This window comes from Pygocentrus nattereri, chromosome 3 (assembly GCF_015220715.1).
Source record: "Pygocentrus nattereri isolate fPygNat1 chromosome 3, fPygNat1.pri, whole genome shotgun sequence".
Lineage (NCBI taxonomy): Eukaryota > Metazoa > Chordata > Actinopteri > Characiformes > Serrasalmidae > Pygocentrus > Pygocentrus nattereri.
The window spans coordinates 44,837,259-44,851,949 of NC_051213.1; the positions used below are offsets into that span (position 1 = coordinate 44,837,259).

Here is a 14,691-nt window from a genome sequence, read left to right on the forward strand (position 1 = left end):
CGGTTTGAGCAGGGCAGATTTTCTGCCCTCTGAATGACAAAAAAGCTACTTAAATCTGGTGTTTCGCAATCAGACTCCAGAAATCTGATTCGAAACAGTTTTCTGGATATGTGGTTCAGTCAGACCTCGTTTACACCTGATCACTTCATTTGACTAGGGATTTGACTGAATCTGGATTGTACCCTGATAAGATTTTAGCCACATGCATTTACGCTTGGTAGTCAAATGTGTGTCGAGTTAGTCGGACTGACAGCTGATTGCTGCGTGGGATGAAATGATGCAAATCCGTTGCTAATCCAACTGATTACCAATCTGTTCAGCCTCTTTGTCAGCAGCTTGTTTTGCACAGTAGTATCTGTCCATATCATTATTAAGCATTTTGTTTCATCTGGACCCCAACCATGTGCGTCCTCTGCGATTATCTTCCCTGTAGACACTAATCATGTGCCCAGGGATGTGGGGAGGGAGCTTCGGTTGTACCGGGAGGCGCTTTGGCTATTGAATGTTCCTGAGTTCTCACTGCTTTAACATGTGGCTCAAATGCATCTCAGACCACCTGCTGAAGTGGTTTCAGTAATCAGGTCTGCGTTAATTGTGTCTTGGGTGCGTTTACACTCGCATACAGCTTAAAGCTTTCAAGAACAGCCATTTAGGCAGCACATATGTTGTAGTTTACAGTGACTGCTTCATTAAAAGATCTGAACTTAAAGTTTAAGTATATCACCGAAGCCTAGATCTTGTTAGCGTTCTGTTCAGATGGTCAACTTACTCTGTCTGTTCATGTTCTAGTGAAGCACTGCTGTGAAATGCAGCATGATTGTTCTATTAGCTAGTTATTGTGTTAAGATTTGCTGGGTTTTGGCGCCACCATATGCATACAAGCGTCCAACCAATGTGGATATATATGCATGCGAATGTGACTACTGTCTGCCCATACAAATCAGATTTTGTCACTTGTAAATCTGAACAGTAGGTCTAACAAGTCATACACAAGAAACATATCTGATTTTGCCGGTGTGAGCAAAGTCGTAGCTTTAACTAATCCTATTCATGTGTTTTAATGTTTAAGCAAAGGTAATGAGTTTAATGTTAGGCCTATTTTTCATGACAAAGGAAAAAAAAAAACATATAAAGTTTAAAGTCACCTTGTCATGGATTCTACTGTACTGGAACACCAAAAGAGATTCCTTCAGTTGGTCCAAAAACCCTAGTAGTGTCCAGCTGCAGCCCAGCAGATCAAACCCCAGGCTGAGGAAAGCCTCAGCTTGGGGAGAAGAAGCCCCACCTTGAATGTTAGCCCACTAGCTAATTCACATTACTGTTTGACCCATAAAACAGTTAAGGTGGGGGTTGGGGTAAGGTTCCTCAGGTAGCTAGCATAAACTGCTCCTTCAAATTAAAGGTTGGATTGTAGTTCATTACTTCTTCGACCACATTAGCTCGACTAAAGCAGTTAGCGCTTGGTGTAGCTTAGCAGCTAATGCCATCGCCCTCCACAGCAGACAGGACTTTCCCACACGACATCAAGAAGAGTTCTTGAGCAAGACTCCTCATGCTACAATCACATCTGTAGCATTATTAAACTGCCATTTGTCGTAGATACTGGAATTTTCATAACTGTACAACTGCATACCATCAAAATACAAGAGTTAAGGTTGGCTAGCTAAATCAGAAAAAGGTCAACAGAAGCAGCATGACTTCTCTCACAGAGCAAACATTCATCTATTGTTAAAATGAGTTACCTCACCAGCACTACAGTTTGCTCGGTAACTTGGAGTTTGCTAGCCAGCTGGCTAACTTTCCCCCAAGCTGGGTTTTTTCCACTGGAGGTGAGGCTTAGCCCAACCTGGAGCAAAACATTTGAGAACCCCAGCTGCCCTTTAAAATAAAAGAGATAATGTTGGCTAGCTAACACAATAAAGGTCATTTTATCCAACATAACAAGCATACCTTCTCTAATAGAGCAAAAGTGTACCTAACATTAATATGAGTTACCCCACCAAACACTATAGTTTGCTTGGTAACTTCAAGCTTGCTAGCCAGCTGGCTAAAGTTAACAACCTGGAGCACAACATTTGGAAATCAGAGCTGCCCTTGAAAATAAAAGACATATTTTAGCTAGCTAACAGAAAAAAGGTCATTTTATCCAACATAATGATTTCACTGAAAGAACAAACTTTTACCTAACACTAATATGAGTTACCTCAGCAACACTAAAGTTTGCTAGGTAACTTGGAGCTTGCTAGCCAGCTGGCTAACTTTCCCCCAAGCTGAGTTTTTTTCCACGGGAGGTGAGGCTTAGCACAACCCCAGCTGCCCTTTAAAATAAGAGATAATGTTGGCTAGCTAACACAAAAAAAGGTCATTTTATCCAACATAACAAGCATACCTTCTCTAATAGAGCAAAACTGTACCTAACGTGTACCTAATGTACCTAACAAGCTGGGGTTTTTTCCACCAGAGCTGAGGCCTTGGCCAGTCTGGAGCAAAACATTTAAAAACCCCAGTTGCCCTTTGAAATAAAAGGCATAAAGTTGGCTAGCTAACACAAAAAAGGTCATTTTATCCAACATAATGATTTCACTGAAAAAACAAACTTTTACCTAACATACGAGTTACCTCAGCAACACTATAGCTAGGTAGGTAACTTGGCACTTGCTAGCCAGCTGGCTAACTTTCCCCAAGCTGGCTTAGCCCAACCTGGAGCAAAACGTTTGAAAACCTCAGCTGCTCTTTTGCATTGTGTGAACATTTCATGATGAATGGCCCTACAGACATGGTCCAAAGTGACTTTCAATAAAATCACGTTATGTTAAAATTACATTATTTTACTCCTGTTACAAGTTAGCATACATCAAAAACGTGCTTCCTCCTCTTTTATAATGTCCCTGCTTTGGAGATAGAAGGTATACACTAATGTTCACAAGTTTGGAATCACATCGTAAAGGTTTGGGGTCTATATTGTTAACAAAATTTCAAAACCGTGCAAACTTGGGGCTGTCGTGGGCTGGAGGTCAGGGAACTGGCTCTGTGACCGGAAGGTCGCCGGTTCGATCCCCAGCACTGACAGTCCATGACTGAGGTGTCCTTGAGCAAGACACCTAACCCCCAATTGCTCCCTGGGCGCCATGGATAGGGCTGCCCACCGCTCCGGGCAAGTGTGCTCACTATCCCCTAGTGTGTGTGTGCTCACTAGTGTGTATGTGGTGTTTCACTTCACAGATGGGTTAAATGCGGAGGTGAAATTTCCCCCATTTTAGATCTTTTAGTTCTGATAAAACGAAAATCCAGAATGCCTCATTTGAAAACTGAAACGAATTTCAGGCAGAGAATTTACCAAGAAATGATTGTGATTATATAAACACAGTACATTATTTAGAATTTAATAACTTTTTGGTGTTCTCAGCAACCAAGCATCTCAAAATATCTTCTATCGTCTAAGAGCTCTCTGAGAGTTCTGGTAGGAGAGTTCTTCTAATTTAAACAGGGGTTTTCCACACAGAATTGCACTTTACGTAATGAGCAGCACATGGAATGTTTGCTATCTGTCTGTTTTATGGCCTGTGGATTCCTCCAGAGCCAGCCTAACCTCATCATAAAGATAATTAATAAATAACTATATGACAGGGTAATGTCCTCTGAACTGTTTTACGGAGGCTAATCACTAATACAGGTGATTACAGAACAGTTTGGTTATCAGGGCAGATGCTCATCATCTCCGTCTCAGTCCACTCTTCCTCTCTCTCTCTCTCTCTCTGTAATGAGTATTAATGATTTAATATAGAGAATACAAATGAGGCCAAAGTGTAATGAATATCAGAGCATGCCAGTGGTCAAGCTGCAGTTTGCTAGAAGCTGCAGAGTGAGTGGTCTCGGAGCATTTCAGAAGATCAAATCCAGCAGGTACAGTCGCAGACATGAAGAACGGCATGATGACCCATGCTAAGAAGCTCATGATGAGGATGAAGATAAAGAACGAGTTGGCCAGGCAATGTCTGGGCGAGATCATTGGAACCTTTGTTCTTCTGGTGAGGTTTTATGCAATTCTTCTGAAATTTTTCAAAAGAAATGAATCATAACACGCTTCCATCAAAATGCAAGTAATGCTGGGTAAATTATAAGTAATATAATCAGCAGCTTCTTAGACTGTAGTCTCCATCAGGACAAAACTTCGTATGTCCAATTTTGTTTTGTTTTTTTTTTGACATAAATTGATCATTCTGGCTGTCCTTTACATTGAATACAACTTTCATGATAAGTAGACCAACAGAAATGGCCTAAAAATATTAAACTGTTGCATTGGCTGCATTGGCTTACATTAAAAGTTCAGAAGGTTTTTGCCTTCTCCTGGAAAGTTACTGCTTTGGTGATACAAGTTTTTCTTTAGAATGTCTTGTGCAAAGCTTTTAACACCCTGAGTCAAATTACATGCAAGTACAAATAAGTGACCATATCCTGTACAGGAAACAAACTTAAATATTAATATAATATTATATATATTCTGGCTCCATTGACTTACATTAAAAGTAAATTATGTTTTTTGCTTCTCCCATAAAGTTATAATTTTATATAATATATATGTGTATGTATATATATATATATATATATATACATATTATATAATGTATATATGCATATACACACATATATTGTTGGAAGAAAACCCTTATCTCTAAAATGGTAACTTTACAGAAGAAGGAAAAAAACCTTCTTTACTTATAATATAAGTCAATGGAACCAGAATTTTTTCCAAGTAATTTTGGCTGTTTCTTTTGGTCCATTCTTCATGAAATTTACAGACAATATAAAGGGCAACTGGTATTTTCAAATTATGCCAAAAACTAAAAAAAAAAAGGAGATACAAGGTTTTGTCCAGAAAACAATGAAACCAAAATGGGTTAGCCCAAAATGGGGCCCCTGGGTGTCCTTGGACGTAGTTCTGGGCCCCCTAGTGGTACAACCGTGCAGAAAAATATATGCTGACCATGATGATATGATGACAAGTGAAATAGTCTTATATCGAAATTATTTCCATGGGTGGACTGTATGGACCGAGGAGTGAATGGTACGTTTTGCAGCTTTAATAATGTTTACAAACTACATGCATCTTTTTGTTTTTGTTAAATGAAATGATCACTATGCACTCATATACTTCTTTCAAGAAATTTGCTTGAAACAAGCAAAAGTATCTGCAAATATAGTGAGAATTTCATTTAATGAAATTACGGCAATGATAAAAAATAAACATAGTAAATAATAATAATAGCCATCGCAAATAACTGTTTTTTAAATGTTTATAGATTTCTGAACAGGTTATTTAGCATCAACTCATACCCTATTTCGAGTTTGCATTGGCCAACTGATGACAAATGTAAGATTAAATACTATTCAGGGGTTTCCGTTTCATGAAAAAAAGTTATTAAAATTGGAAAAGAAAAAAAAAATTCTGATAATTATCAACTAATCTGAGTTCTTCGGGAATATTGCTATAATGTCCTTGGCTCTGTGCACAATAGAAGCCCACTGATTAGCAAATGATCCTAATCAGAGTTCAGAGGATCATTAACCTCACATGACTGTGAGGTTATGAAACAGAAATTACCCCATAATGACAGGAAAACACAACTACTCTGACACTGCAGCACCTTTGGCTGGAAATATGCCTTTTTACCAGATTTTGAAGCTACATTCCAGACTACATTCTTGAAGTTTTTATTTTTGTAGGTACAGCAGCGTTTAGTTACAGTAAAAACCCTCTAAGGTTGGCAAAATTTGTAAGCATACATGTGTATGACTTGATCAAGTTATCTACAGTATCGTGCTGAGACAGCAACTTGGGCAACTGTATACTGAACGCATGCACTTAATATAACTGCATTGCACCCATCATCACTTTTTGGATGTTAGTGTGTGTGTATATCACCCACTGACTTTAAAAGTTTTAATACATAAAAATAAATGAAACGTCTCATAATTTTATGCCAGCTTTGTTTTAACAGTGACACATAGAATATCAAAAGAAAAACTGAGAAAATGACATGAAATGAGAAATAAAAATTCATTTGAATTCCATTAAAGGAAATAAGTATTTGATGCCCTAGTAAAACATCATTTAATACTTAAATGATTGACTGCACAGCAGTCAGATGTTTCTTGTAGTTTTTTATAAGGTTTGCACACACTTCAGGAGTAATTTTGGCCCACTCCTCTCTGCAGATCATCTCCAAATTCTTTTGGTTTTCAGGCATGCATTTGGAAACGCGAAGCTTCAGCTCTTTCCATAGATTTTCTATGGGATTGAGGTCAGGAGACTGGCTAGGCCATTCCATGACCCTGATATGCTTCTTATGGAGCCACTCCTTTGTTTCCTTGGCTGTATGTTTTGGGTCGTTGCCGTGCTGGAAGACCCATCCACGACCCATTTTCGGTGCCCTGGCGGAGGCAAGGAGGTTGTCACCCAGGGTTTTGTGATACTTGGCCTCGTTCATCTTCCTGTCGATGCGGTGAAGTTGGCCTGTGCCCTTAGAAAAAAAACACCCCCAAAACATAATACTTCCACCACCATGCTTGACGGTGGGGATGGTGTTCTGTATTTTTCTTCCTCCAAACATGTCGAGTTGAGTTGAGGCCAAAGAGCTCAATTTTGGTCTCATCTGACCACAGCACCTTCTCCCAGTCTCTCTCGGAGTCATTAATATGTTCATTGGCAAACTTGAGGCGGGCCTGGACGTGAGCCTTCTTGAGCAGAGGAACCTTGCGTGCACTGCAGGATTTTAAACCGTTACGTCTCGGTGTATTACCAATGTTTTTTTTTGAGACTGGTCCCAGCTGCCTTGAGATCATTAACCAGCTCCTCCCGTGTAGTTCTTGGCTGATTTTTAACCTTTCTCATGGTCAATGAGACTCCACGAGGTGATATCTTGCGTGGAGCTCCAGGCCGAGGTCGATTGACAGTAATGTTGTACTTCTTCCACTTCCGAATAACTGCACCAACAGTTGTCACCTTCTCATCCAGCTTCTTACTTATGGCTTTGTAGCCCATTCCAGCCTTGTGTAGGTCAACAATTTTGTCCCTGACATCTTTAGACAGCTCTTTAATCTTGCCCATGGTGGAGATGTTGGAGTGTCATTGAGTCTGTTGGCAGGTGGCCTTTTATACAGGTGACAATTTGGGACAGGTGTCTCTCATGCAGGTAACGACTTCACTGAGATTAGGGTGTATCAGTGGTCTGTGGGAGCCAACATTAGTCATGGTTTTTAGGAGATCAAATACTTATTTCCCTCAATGAAATACAAATATTTATTTATTTATTAATTAATTATTATTTAATTTTATAGATTTTCTTTTTGATATTCCATCTCTCACTGTTAAAATGAAGCTACCATAAAAATCATAGACTGTTTAATTATTTGTTAGAGTATGACCTTTCAAAATCAGTGGTGGATCAAATACTTATTTCCTCCACTGTGTGTATATATATATATATATATATAAGGGCTGTCAAACCATTAAAAATATTAATTGCGATTAATCTCAGAATTTCATACAGTTAATCGTGATTAATTGCATTTTTTTTAAATCTGTGTAAATGTTATAGAAAATGAGGATTTTTAAGTGAAACATTACAATTAAAACGGTGAACACATTTTATGCTAAATGTACTCATATTTAAAACTGCTGGGACAACAGAAAACTGTAAGGGACTTTTATTCGCTCACATACTAGGCAGTAATACTGAACCTACAAAAGACAGAACTGGATTTGTAATAGATCAGGGAGCTGCAGTCTCAAATATAAGACATGTAGTCTCCGCTCAGATGTGTGTAACAAAAGAAAATAAAAACCAAATAAAACTTCAATTGTGCTGAAGTCGTATTCAGTCACAGCCTGTAGGACTTCACAGTAAACAAAAATAAATGACACAAAGCTGGACTTCATTAAAGACGTGTAGTGTCAGACCACAGCACTGTAAACTAGCCACGTTCACACGTGGCCTAATAATCCGTTAATAATCCGAATAACAGCTCAGTCGGAATAGACTAATCCGATTGAGGCCATTCGGAATACAGTTTCTGTCCGATTGAACGAGGTGGGTAAACTTCTAAATAATCCGTTAAACAGAAGAATAATATCCGTGTAAACGTCTGAATCCGATTACACTCCAATCGGAACGTGTAAGTACGGGTCACAGCGAAAGGTTTATACGGTTCACGGCTGGACCTCACGGGATGCTCGCTGTCATGGTAACGTTACTCTCAGCGCTGCTCGCGCGTCTTTTTGCATCGGATTACTTGCAGTGAGCATGTAAACGAAGATTTTCATCAGACAGTTGAACAGACTGAGAATAAACACCTCAGTCTGAATCCGGAATCCGACTGTTTTCAATCTGATTGGCAGACACACACATTGCTGCATGCAAGTTTGAAGTCACTTTTGTGTTACTTTAGGGTATATCTTATGTTTTGTTTTTGGGGGAATTCCAAGGGTTGGGCAGGTATGAATATTATTTCTTTTAGGCAATATATACTAATTTCAAATGTAATGCCTGGGTTGCATCACGTTTTCTTCAAGCAACACTTTGTTTGGGGCGTCAAGCCACTAAGTAATCCAGTTTTGAAAGTAGAATTTTGTTATTCAAGTCTTCAGTTGCGCAGCGCTGCACCAAGTTTGCCATCGGGGATATTTAAACTGCAGACAGGCTAGTTTAACACCAAAATGAATGGGTTAAGATGGGTTAAGATGGAGCAAAATCATAGTTTATAAAGGCTTAAACATTTTAATCTAAAATAATACATTCATTTCCTGAACACTGAATAGCATAAAACATGTAATTTTAAGAGCTTTTAAACTTGACTTACAGGAGCTTAAAACAGCACCTCATGTCCTGATGTGAGCGCAAACCACCTATGAGTTGCTCCGCTTGCCAGCCAATCAGCACTTAGTCGCAGTAATGCTGGCTTCCTGCTGCCCAAAACCCATTTGCTCTAGAAAAAAAAAACACATGGGTATGTTTTCTTTGCTTTTTTAGTGAAATACATCCTTATACTTTCTAAAACTAAAGGAAACTTCTGGGTAAGTGATTAGAAACTATTGTATCTTATTTTTTAGCCTTTCAGCTCCATTTACTTCCATTCATTGAGGACTCGGGTGCCCCTCTGGCATTTTGTGGTCCTGTTTTTGATACAACAGGGGAAATCAGAAGTGGTCAGGCTCCTCTTAAACTATCTTTGACCCACAGTCTGATTATGCAGCCACGTGCAGAATGCTTCTTGGCACTGTCGTGCTAAAAAAATAAAAACATCAATGTGCCTGAAAAAGATGTCAACTAGAAGGCAGCATGCGTGGCTCCAAAATGTGCCTTTCAGTGTTAATGATGCCTTCACAAATGTGCCAGTTACCCACTAATACACTCCCACATTGTGACCCACCCTGGCTTTTGAACTTTATGCTGTTAACAGTCGGGTTTATGGATTGTTTCCATAAACAGTCTGAAAGGTTACTTGTCAGATCACACACTTTCCACTGTGTAACAGTCCATTTCAGAGTCAAAAATTCGAATGAAAGAATCTGCTGTTTCATTTCTGTTTTTCCAAATATACAGGCAGTTATTTAAGCTAACAAGATAAGAGACTCCTTTAAAAATCTTCACAGGCTTTAAGTTTAAATTTTCGCTGAAAATTTACAGTACACAAGGTAAAAATCGTACGTTATGTCTTCCAATCTCCAAAAGCCAGTGGGAAACTGAATGTGCCACTTGGTGCTAATATGACACTGAATGCTACTGAGCCAAAGTTAGCATTGTAGCATTACTCATTAGATACTTTAGAAAGAAAAAAGTTAATACGTGAAATTCTGCTACATAATGAAAAAAGTTCACAAACTCACTGGAATATCCCATGTTTGATTTTGTGTTAGTGCAGGTTGTGCTAGGTAAACTAGCATGCTATTAGACAGATAGCTAGTGTTAGTTAGCTAGGTTAGTGCTAACTAACTGTACCTCTATAAACTTGTATTTGCTCTGGTTCGAAGATCCGCAGCATAGCCAGCTCTTCTTTACATTGAAATAATGGAAAACAAAATTAAATTGCAGGGAGATGATGATTCTTTGCTGAAAACTACTTTTGCCTCCTAGTTTTACAGAAAACCTGTATATTTTGAAACAGTTATTACAACATTATAACAGTAATATTACAGTAGTCATACAATATGGTGTTAGATACAGTATTTAAAATGTTTTCCCAAATTTCCACATGCCATGCTGTGAAACTGTAACACACATTTGAGTATCATACCGGCTTGAACACAGAACACTATTTCAGTATTTACAGAAATTCTTTACAGTGCAGTTGAGAATGAACAGACATTAATATATGGCAAAAAAATCCATCTAAAACCAGCTTTTGTTGGTAGCTAGTTTCAAATGGTCTGAACTGGTCTTTAGTGGTTTAGTTGGATGACAAGCTGGACATCCAGTTGGACTATACAGAAACATACCCTTTGCTGGTCAACTAGCTGATTAGGTTGGTAGATCAACTTAGCTGGTTGACCAGCATAGAGTAGGTTTTCTTTGAGTTTGATGGGTCATGCTGGTCAAACTCGTCAACCAGCTAGGTCATGCTGATCAAGTAACTTGGTCATGCTGGTCAACCAACTTGGTCATGCTGGTTATAAAGGTTGACCAACTTGGTCATGCTGGTTATAAAGGTTGACCAACTTGGTCATGCTGGTTATAAAGGTTGACCATGCCAGTCATCATAGTTAACCAAATTGGTAATTCTAGTCAACTAGTTTGGTCATGCTGGTTGACCAACTTGGCCATGCTGATCAGCTAGCTTGGTCGTTTGGGTTAACCAGCTCGTTCATGCTTGTCATGCTGGTTGACCAACTTGGTCATGCTGGTCAACTAGTTTGATCATGCTGGTCCAACTAAATAAAAAAAGCATACCTTGTGCTGGTCAACCAGCCAAGCTCGTCTACCAAGTTAACTAGCCTGAACTGACCAGGCTGGTTTTTCAGCAGGGATGTGGTATTAAATGGCCATTAACGTTTAGCTTGACTGTGAAACATCTTGCCTCCCTTCTCCAGCTATTCGGCTGTTCTGGGGCAGCGCAGGTGAAGACCGGGCGTGATATGAAGGGTCAGTTCCTGTCAGCTAACCTGAGCTTCGCTGTGGGGGTCATGTCCGCCATGTACCTCTGCATGGGAGTGTCGGGTAAGAAAAAAAAAACAACAAAAAAAAAAAACAGTGAGATCCAAGATTTTAGGAATAGCAGTAGATTTTTGGCATTTTAATGAACGAACAATGCATAATTTTGGAGCTGCAGGTCATTTTAATGTAGAAAGGTTTCACTTTAAAAAGTAGTGCATTTTTTACTAAAACATTTAATTGTCCACATTGAAACCACATAGTGAGACAGTGGTGAGGTGTGCAGTTGGAGTGACAAATGGTTTCAAAATGAAGGTAGGGTTACATCAGGGATTAGCTTTGAGCCCCTTTTTGTTTGCAATGGTGATGGAAAGGTTGACAGATGAGGTCAGGCAGGAGGCTCCATGGACCATGATGTTTGCAGATGACATTGTAATCTGTGGTGAGAGTAGAGAGCAGGTGGAAGAGAATCTGGAGAGGTGGAGGTTTGCACTGGAGAGGAGAGGAATGAAGGTCAGTAGAGACAAGATGTAATACATGTGTGTGAATGAGAGGGAGGCAGGTGGAAAGATGAAGATGCAAGGAGTAGAGGTCGTAAAGGTGGATGACTTCAAATATCTTGGGTCAACTATCCAGAGCAATGGACAGTGTAGAAAAGAGGTGAAGAAGAGGGTGCAGGCAGGATGGAGTGGGTGGAGACGGATGTCAGGGCTGATGTGTGACAGAAGGATAGCAGCAAGAGTGAAAGGGAAGGTCTACAAGACAGCAGTGCGTCCTGCTATGATGTACGGTTTGGAGACTGTGGCTCTGTCTAAAAGACAGGAGGCAGAGCTGGAGGTGGCGGAGATGAAGATGCTGAGATTTTCGTTGGGAGTGACGAGGATGGACAAGATTAGAAATGAGCAGATCAGAGGGACAGTGAAGGTGGAGCAGTTTGGAGATAAAGCCAGAGAGGCCAGGTTGAGATGGTTTGGACATGTGTTGAGGAGGAATAGTGGATATATTGGTCAAAGAATGTTGGAGATGGAGCTGCCGGGTAGAAGGAGAAGAGGTAGACCTCAGAGAAGGTTTATGGATGTAGTGAAGGTGGACATGGAGATGGTTGGTGTGAAAGTAGAGGAGGCAGTGGATAGGGCAAGATGGAAGAAGAAGAAGAAGAGGTCATGTTGTATAATCACTAATTAGTACACATTATGATAAATCTCTATGGTTATCAGGGCAATATATCATCATCATATCATTAAGCGCTCTCTGCATCATTATATTAGTATTAATACCAGAGTAATACAGGCCAAAGTGTAATGAGATCTTATCAGCAGCCTGTTACCTCATCTGGAAAGTTCATTTATGTGTTTAATCGTATTGCTGCCTTCTCTCGCTCTCTCTCAGGAGCTCATCTGAACCCTGCAGTGTCTCTGAGCTTCTGTGTGTTGGGTGATCTTCCTTGGAAAAAGCTTCTGCCTTACTCTCTGTCTCAGGTGCTTGGGGCCTACCTGGCCTCCGCAGTCGTCTTTGTCATGTACTACGGTGAGGTCACAGAGAGCAGATCACAGAGATACTATTAGTAGACACTACTACTCTAAAGTTTAGTATTAATATTTAAAAGTTCAGAATCACATTCAAACGTTTTCAATCACTTTTCAAAAGTTTAAATTCGCCATTCAAAGTTTAAGAGTTTACAGATTTTAAAGTTTAAAATCATTGCTGAAAATTTTAACATAACCTTTTAAAAGTTTTGACTAACCATTTAAGTTTAAAATCATTTTTTCAAACATTTACAATCAGCATTCAAAAGCAGAGAATTCGAATTGTGCGAATTGTTTAAAAGTTTAGAATCACAATTCAAAAGTTTATAATCAGTCTTCAAAAAGTTTAAAATCGCAGCTCAAAAATTTAGAGTGACCAATCAAAAGTTTCTAATCATTGGTCAAAAGTTTAGAATCACAGTTCAAAAGTTTATAATCTCCAATCAAAGTTTACAATCACTGTTCAAAAATTTAGAATCACCATTCAGAAGTTTTGGAATCACAGTTCAAATGCTTAGAATCAACTTTCAGATGTTTACAATCACCATTCAAAAGTTTTGAAGCACTTCTGAAAGAAAAGTTTAGAATCACTTCAAAAGTGTAGGGTATTTTGCACTGTAACTACTCTAACAGAAATAGAGCATTTTTGTGCTTTTCTGAATAAGGTCATGTGCTAAATGCAACAGATGTAAATGTAAACATAAATGTACCCATTCAAAAGCTTAGAATCACCACTCAAATGTTGGGAATCACTGTTCAAAAGTTTACAATCAATTATTGTTTCAAAGTCTAGAATCAGCATTCAAAAGATTAGATTAATTGTTCAAAAGTTCAGAAACACCGTTCAAAAGTTTACAATCACCATGGCTTAGAGTCATAGTTCAAGTTCATAGTCACCATTCAAAAGTTTGAAAATCACTATTGAGATGTTTGGAATGACTGTTTAAAAGTTTAGAGTCATTGTTCAAAAAATTTCAGAATCACTCTTCAATAGTTTAAAATCACCTATCAAAAGTTGGGAAACATCATTTCAAGGTGTAAAATTACTACAGAAATTTTTGAATCACTGTCCAAAAGACCTATTCTGGTGTAGAAGTCAAACATTCAGGCCTGCACCACTGATAAATCCATAAAATTAGTCTCATAAGATAGTCGTGTGCAACTGCACAGGTTTCAAATAAGACGTAGGAAACTTAAATGTTAAGAAATGTTAAATGTGTTCAGAACTGTAAACAGAGCTGCAGATGAACCTAAAATAAAAACGACTGAAAATAAATAATTACAGTATACTGTTTATCATTCAACTTGTTGCTGCAAAAAAATTAATATTAATGCTTCTAAAATACCTTTGTGTCTATTTTACAATACTTCAGCCTATCCTTATTTTATTTGAATAATTATTGAATAAATTAACCAAAATTATTAATATTGTAATTCAAACTTTTATTACTATCATACTGTGTGGCACAAAGTGTACTAGCTTTAACTAGCCAGCTAACTGACCGAACCATATTATATGTCTTTAATGCAGTATAAAAAGCAGATATATCCATCAGACAATGTTTGAAAGTAAAGATAAGTTCACTTTCATCATCTCGACTTCATCCTCTGCTCTAGACGCTATAATGAACTACGGCGGTGGAGTTCTGACTGTATTCGGCCCAAACGAAACTGCTTCCATCTTTGCCACGTACCCCACTGAAGGGGTGTCCCTGCAGACCAACATTTTTGACCAGGTCAGTAAACAAGCGAACTAGAGGAACATTAGCCCTGTAGCTCCTGTGCAAAACTAAAGAAGAAAACTCCAGACACCAAATATGTCCTGCTGACCAAGTACACTTGGTTTTAAGGGAAAACTGTGCAAATTTGTTCACCTAAAACACCTTAAAATCTCAGGTTTAATACACATTAGGCTTATTATTCAGTAACTACAGGGACTTCAGTGCAAACTGGATGAGCTATTCTTATGTTATAGCAGTTTTGGGCCATTTAAAAGGTTTTGCAGAATGCAGTGGTTG

General features: G+C 38.8%; 1 protein-coding gene across 1 annotated transcript in view; it reads left to right on the top strand.

Annotated features, from left to right (window-relative positions):
* The first annotated feature begins 3,707 nt into the window (after positions 1 to 3,707).
* The window catches only part of aqp10a (aquaporin 10a), a 32,352-nt gene continuing 21,368 nt past the window's right edge, over positions 3,708 to 14,691 (top strand). The window contains exons 1-4 of the mRNA XM_017702109.2: positions 3,708 to 4,028; positions 11,087 to 11,213; positions 12,537 to 12,674; positions 14,291 to 14,409. Coding sequence (XP_017557598.1) covers positions 3,918 to 4,028; positions 11,087 to 11,213; positions 12,537 to 12,674; positions 14,291 to 14,409 — 495 coding nt within the window. The 5' untranslated portion in view covers positions 3,708 to 3,917. The remainder of the gene's footprint in view (positions 4,029 to 11,086; positions 11,214 to 12,536; positions 12,675 to 14,290; positions 14,410 to 14,691) is intronic.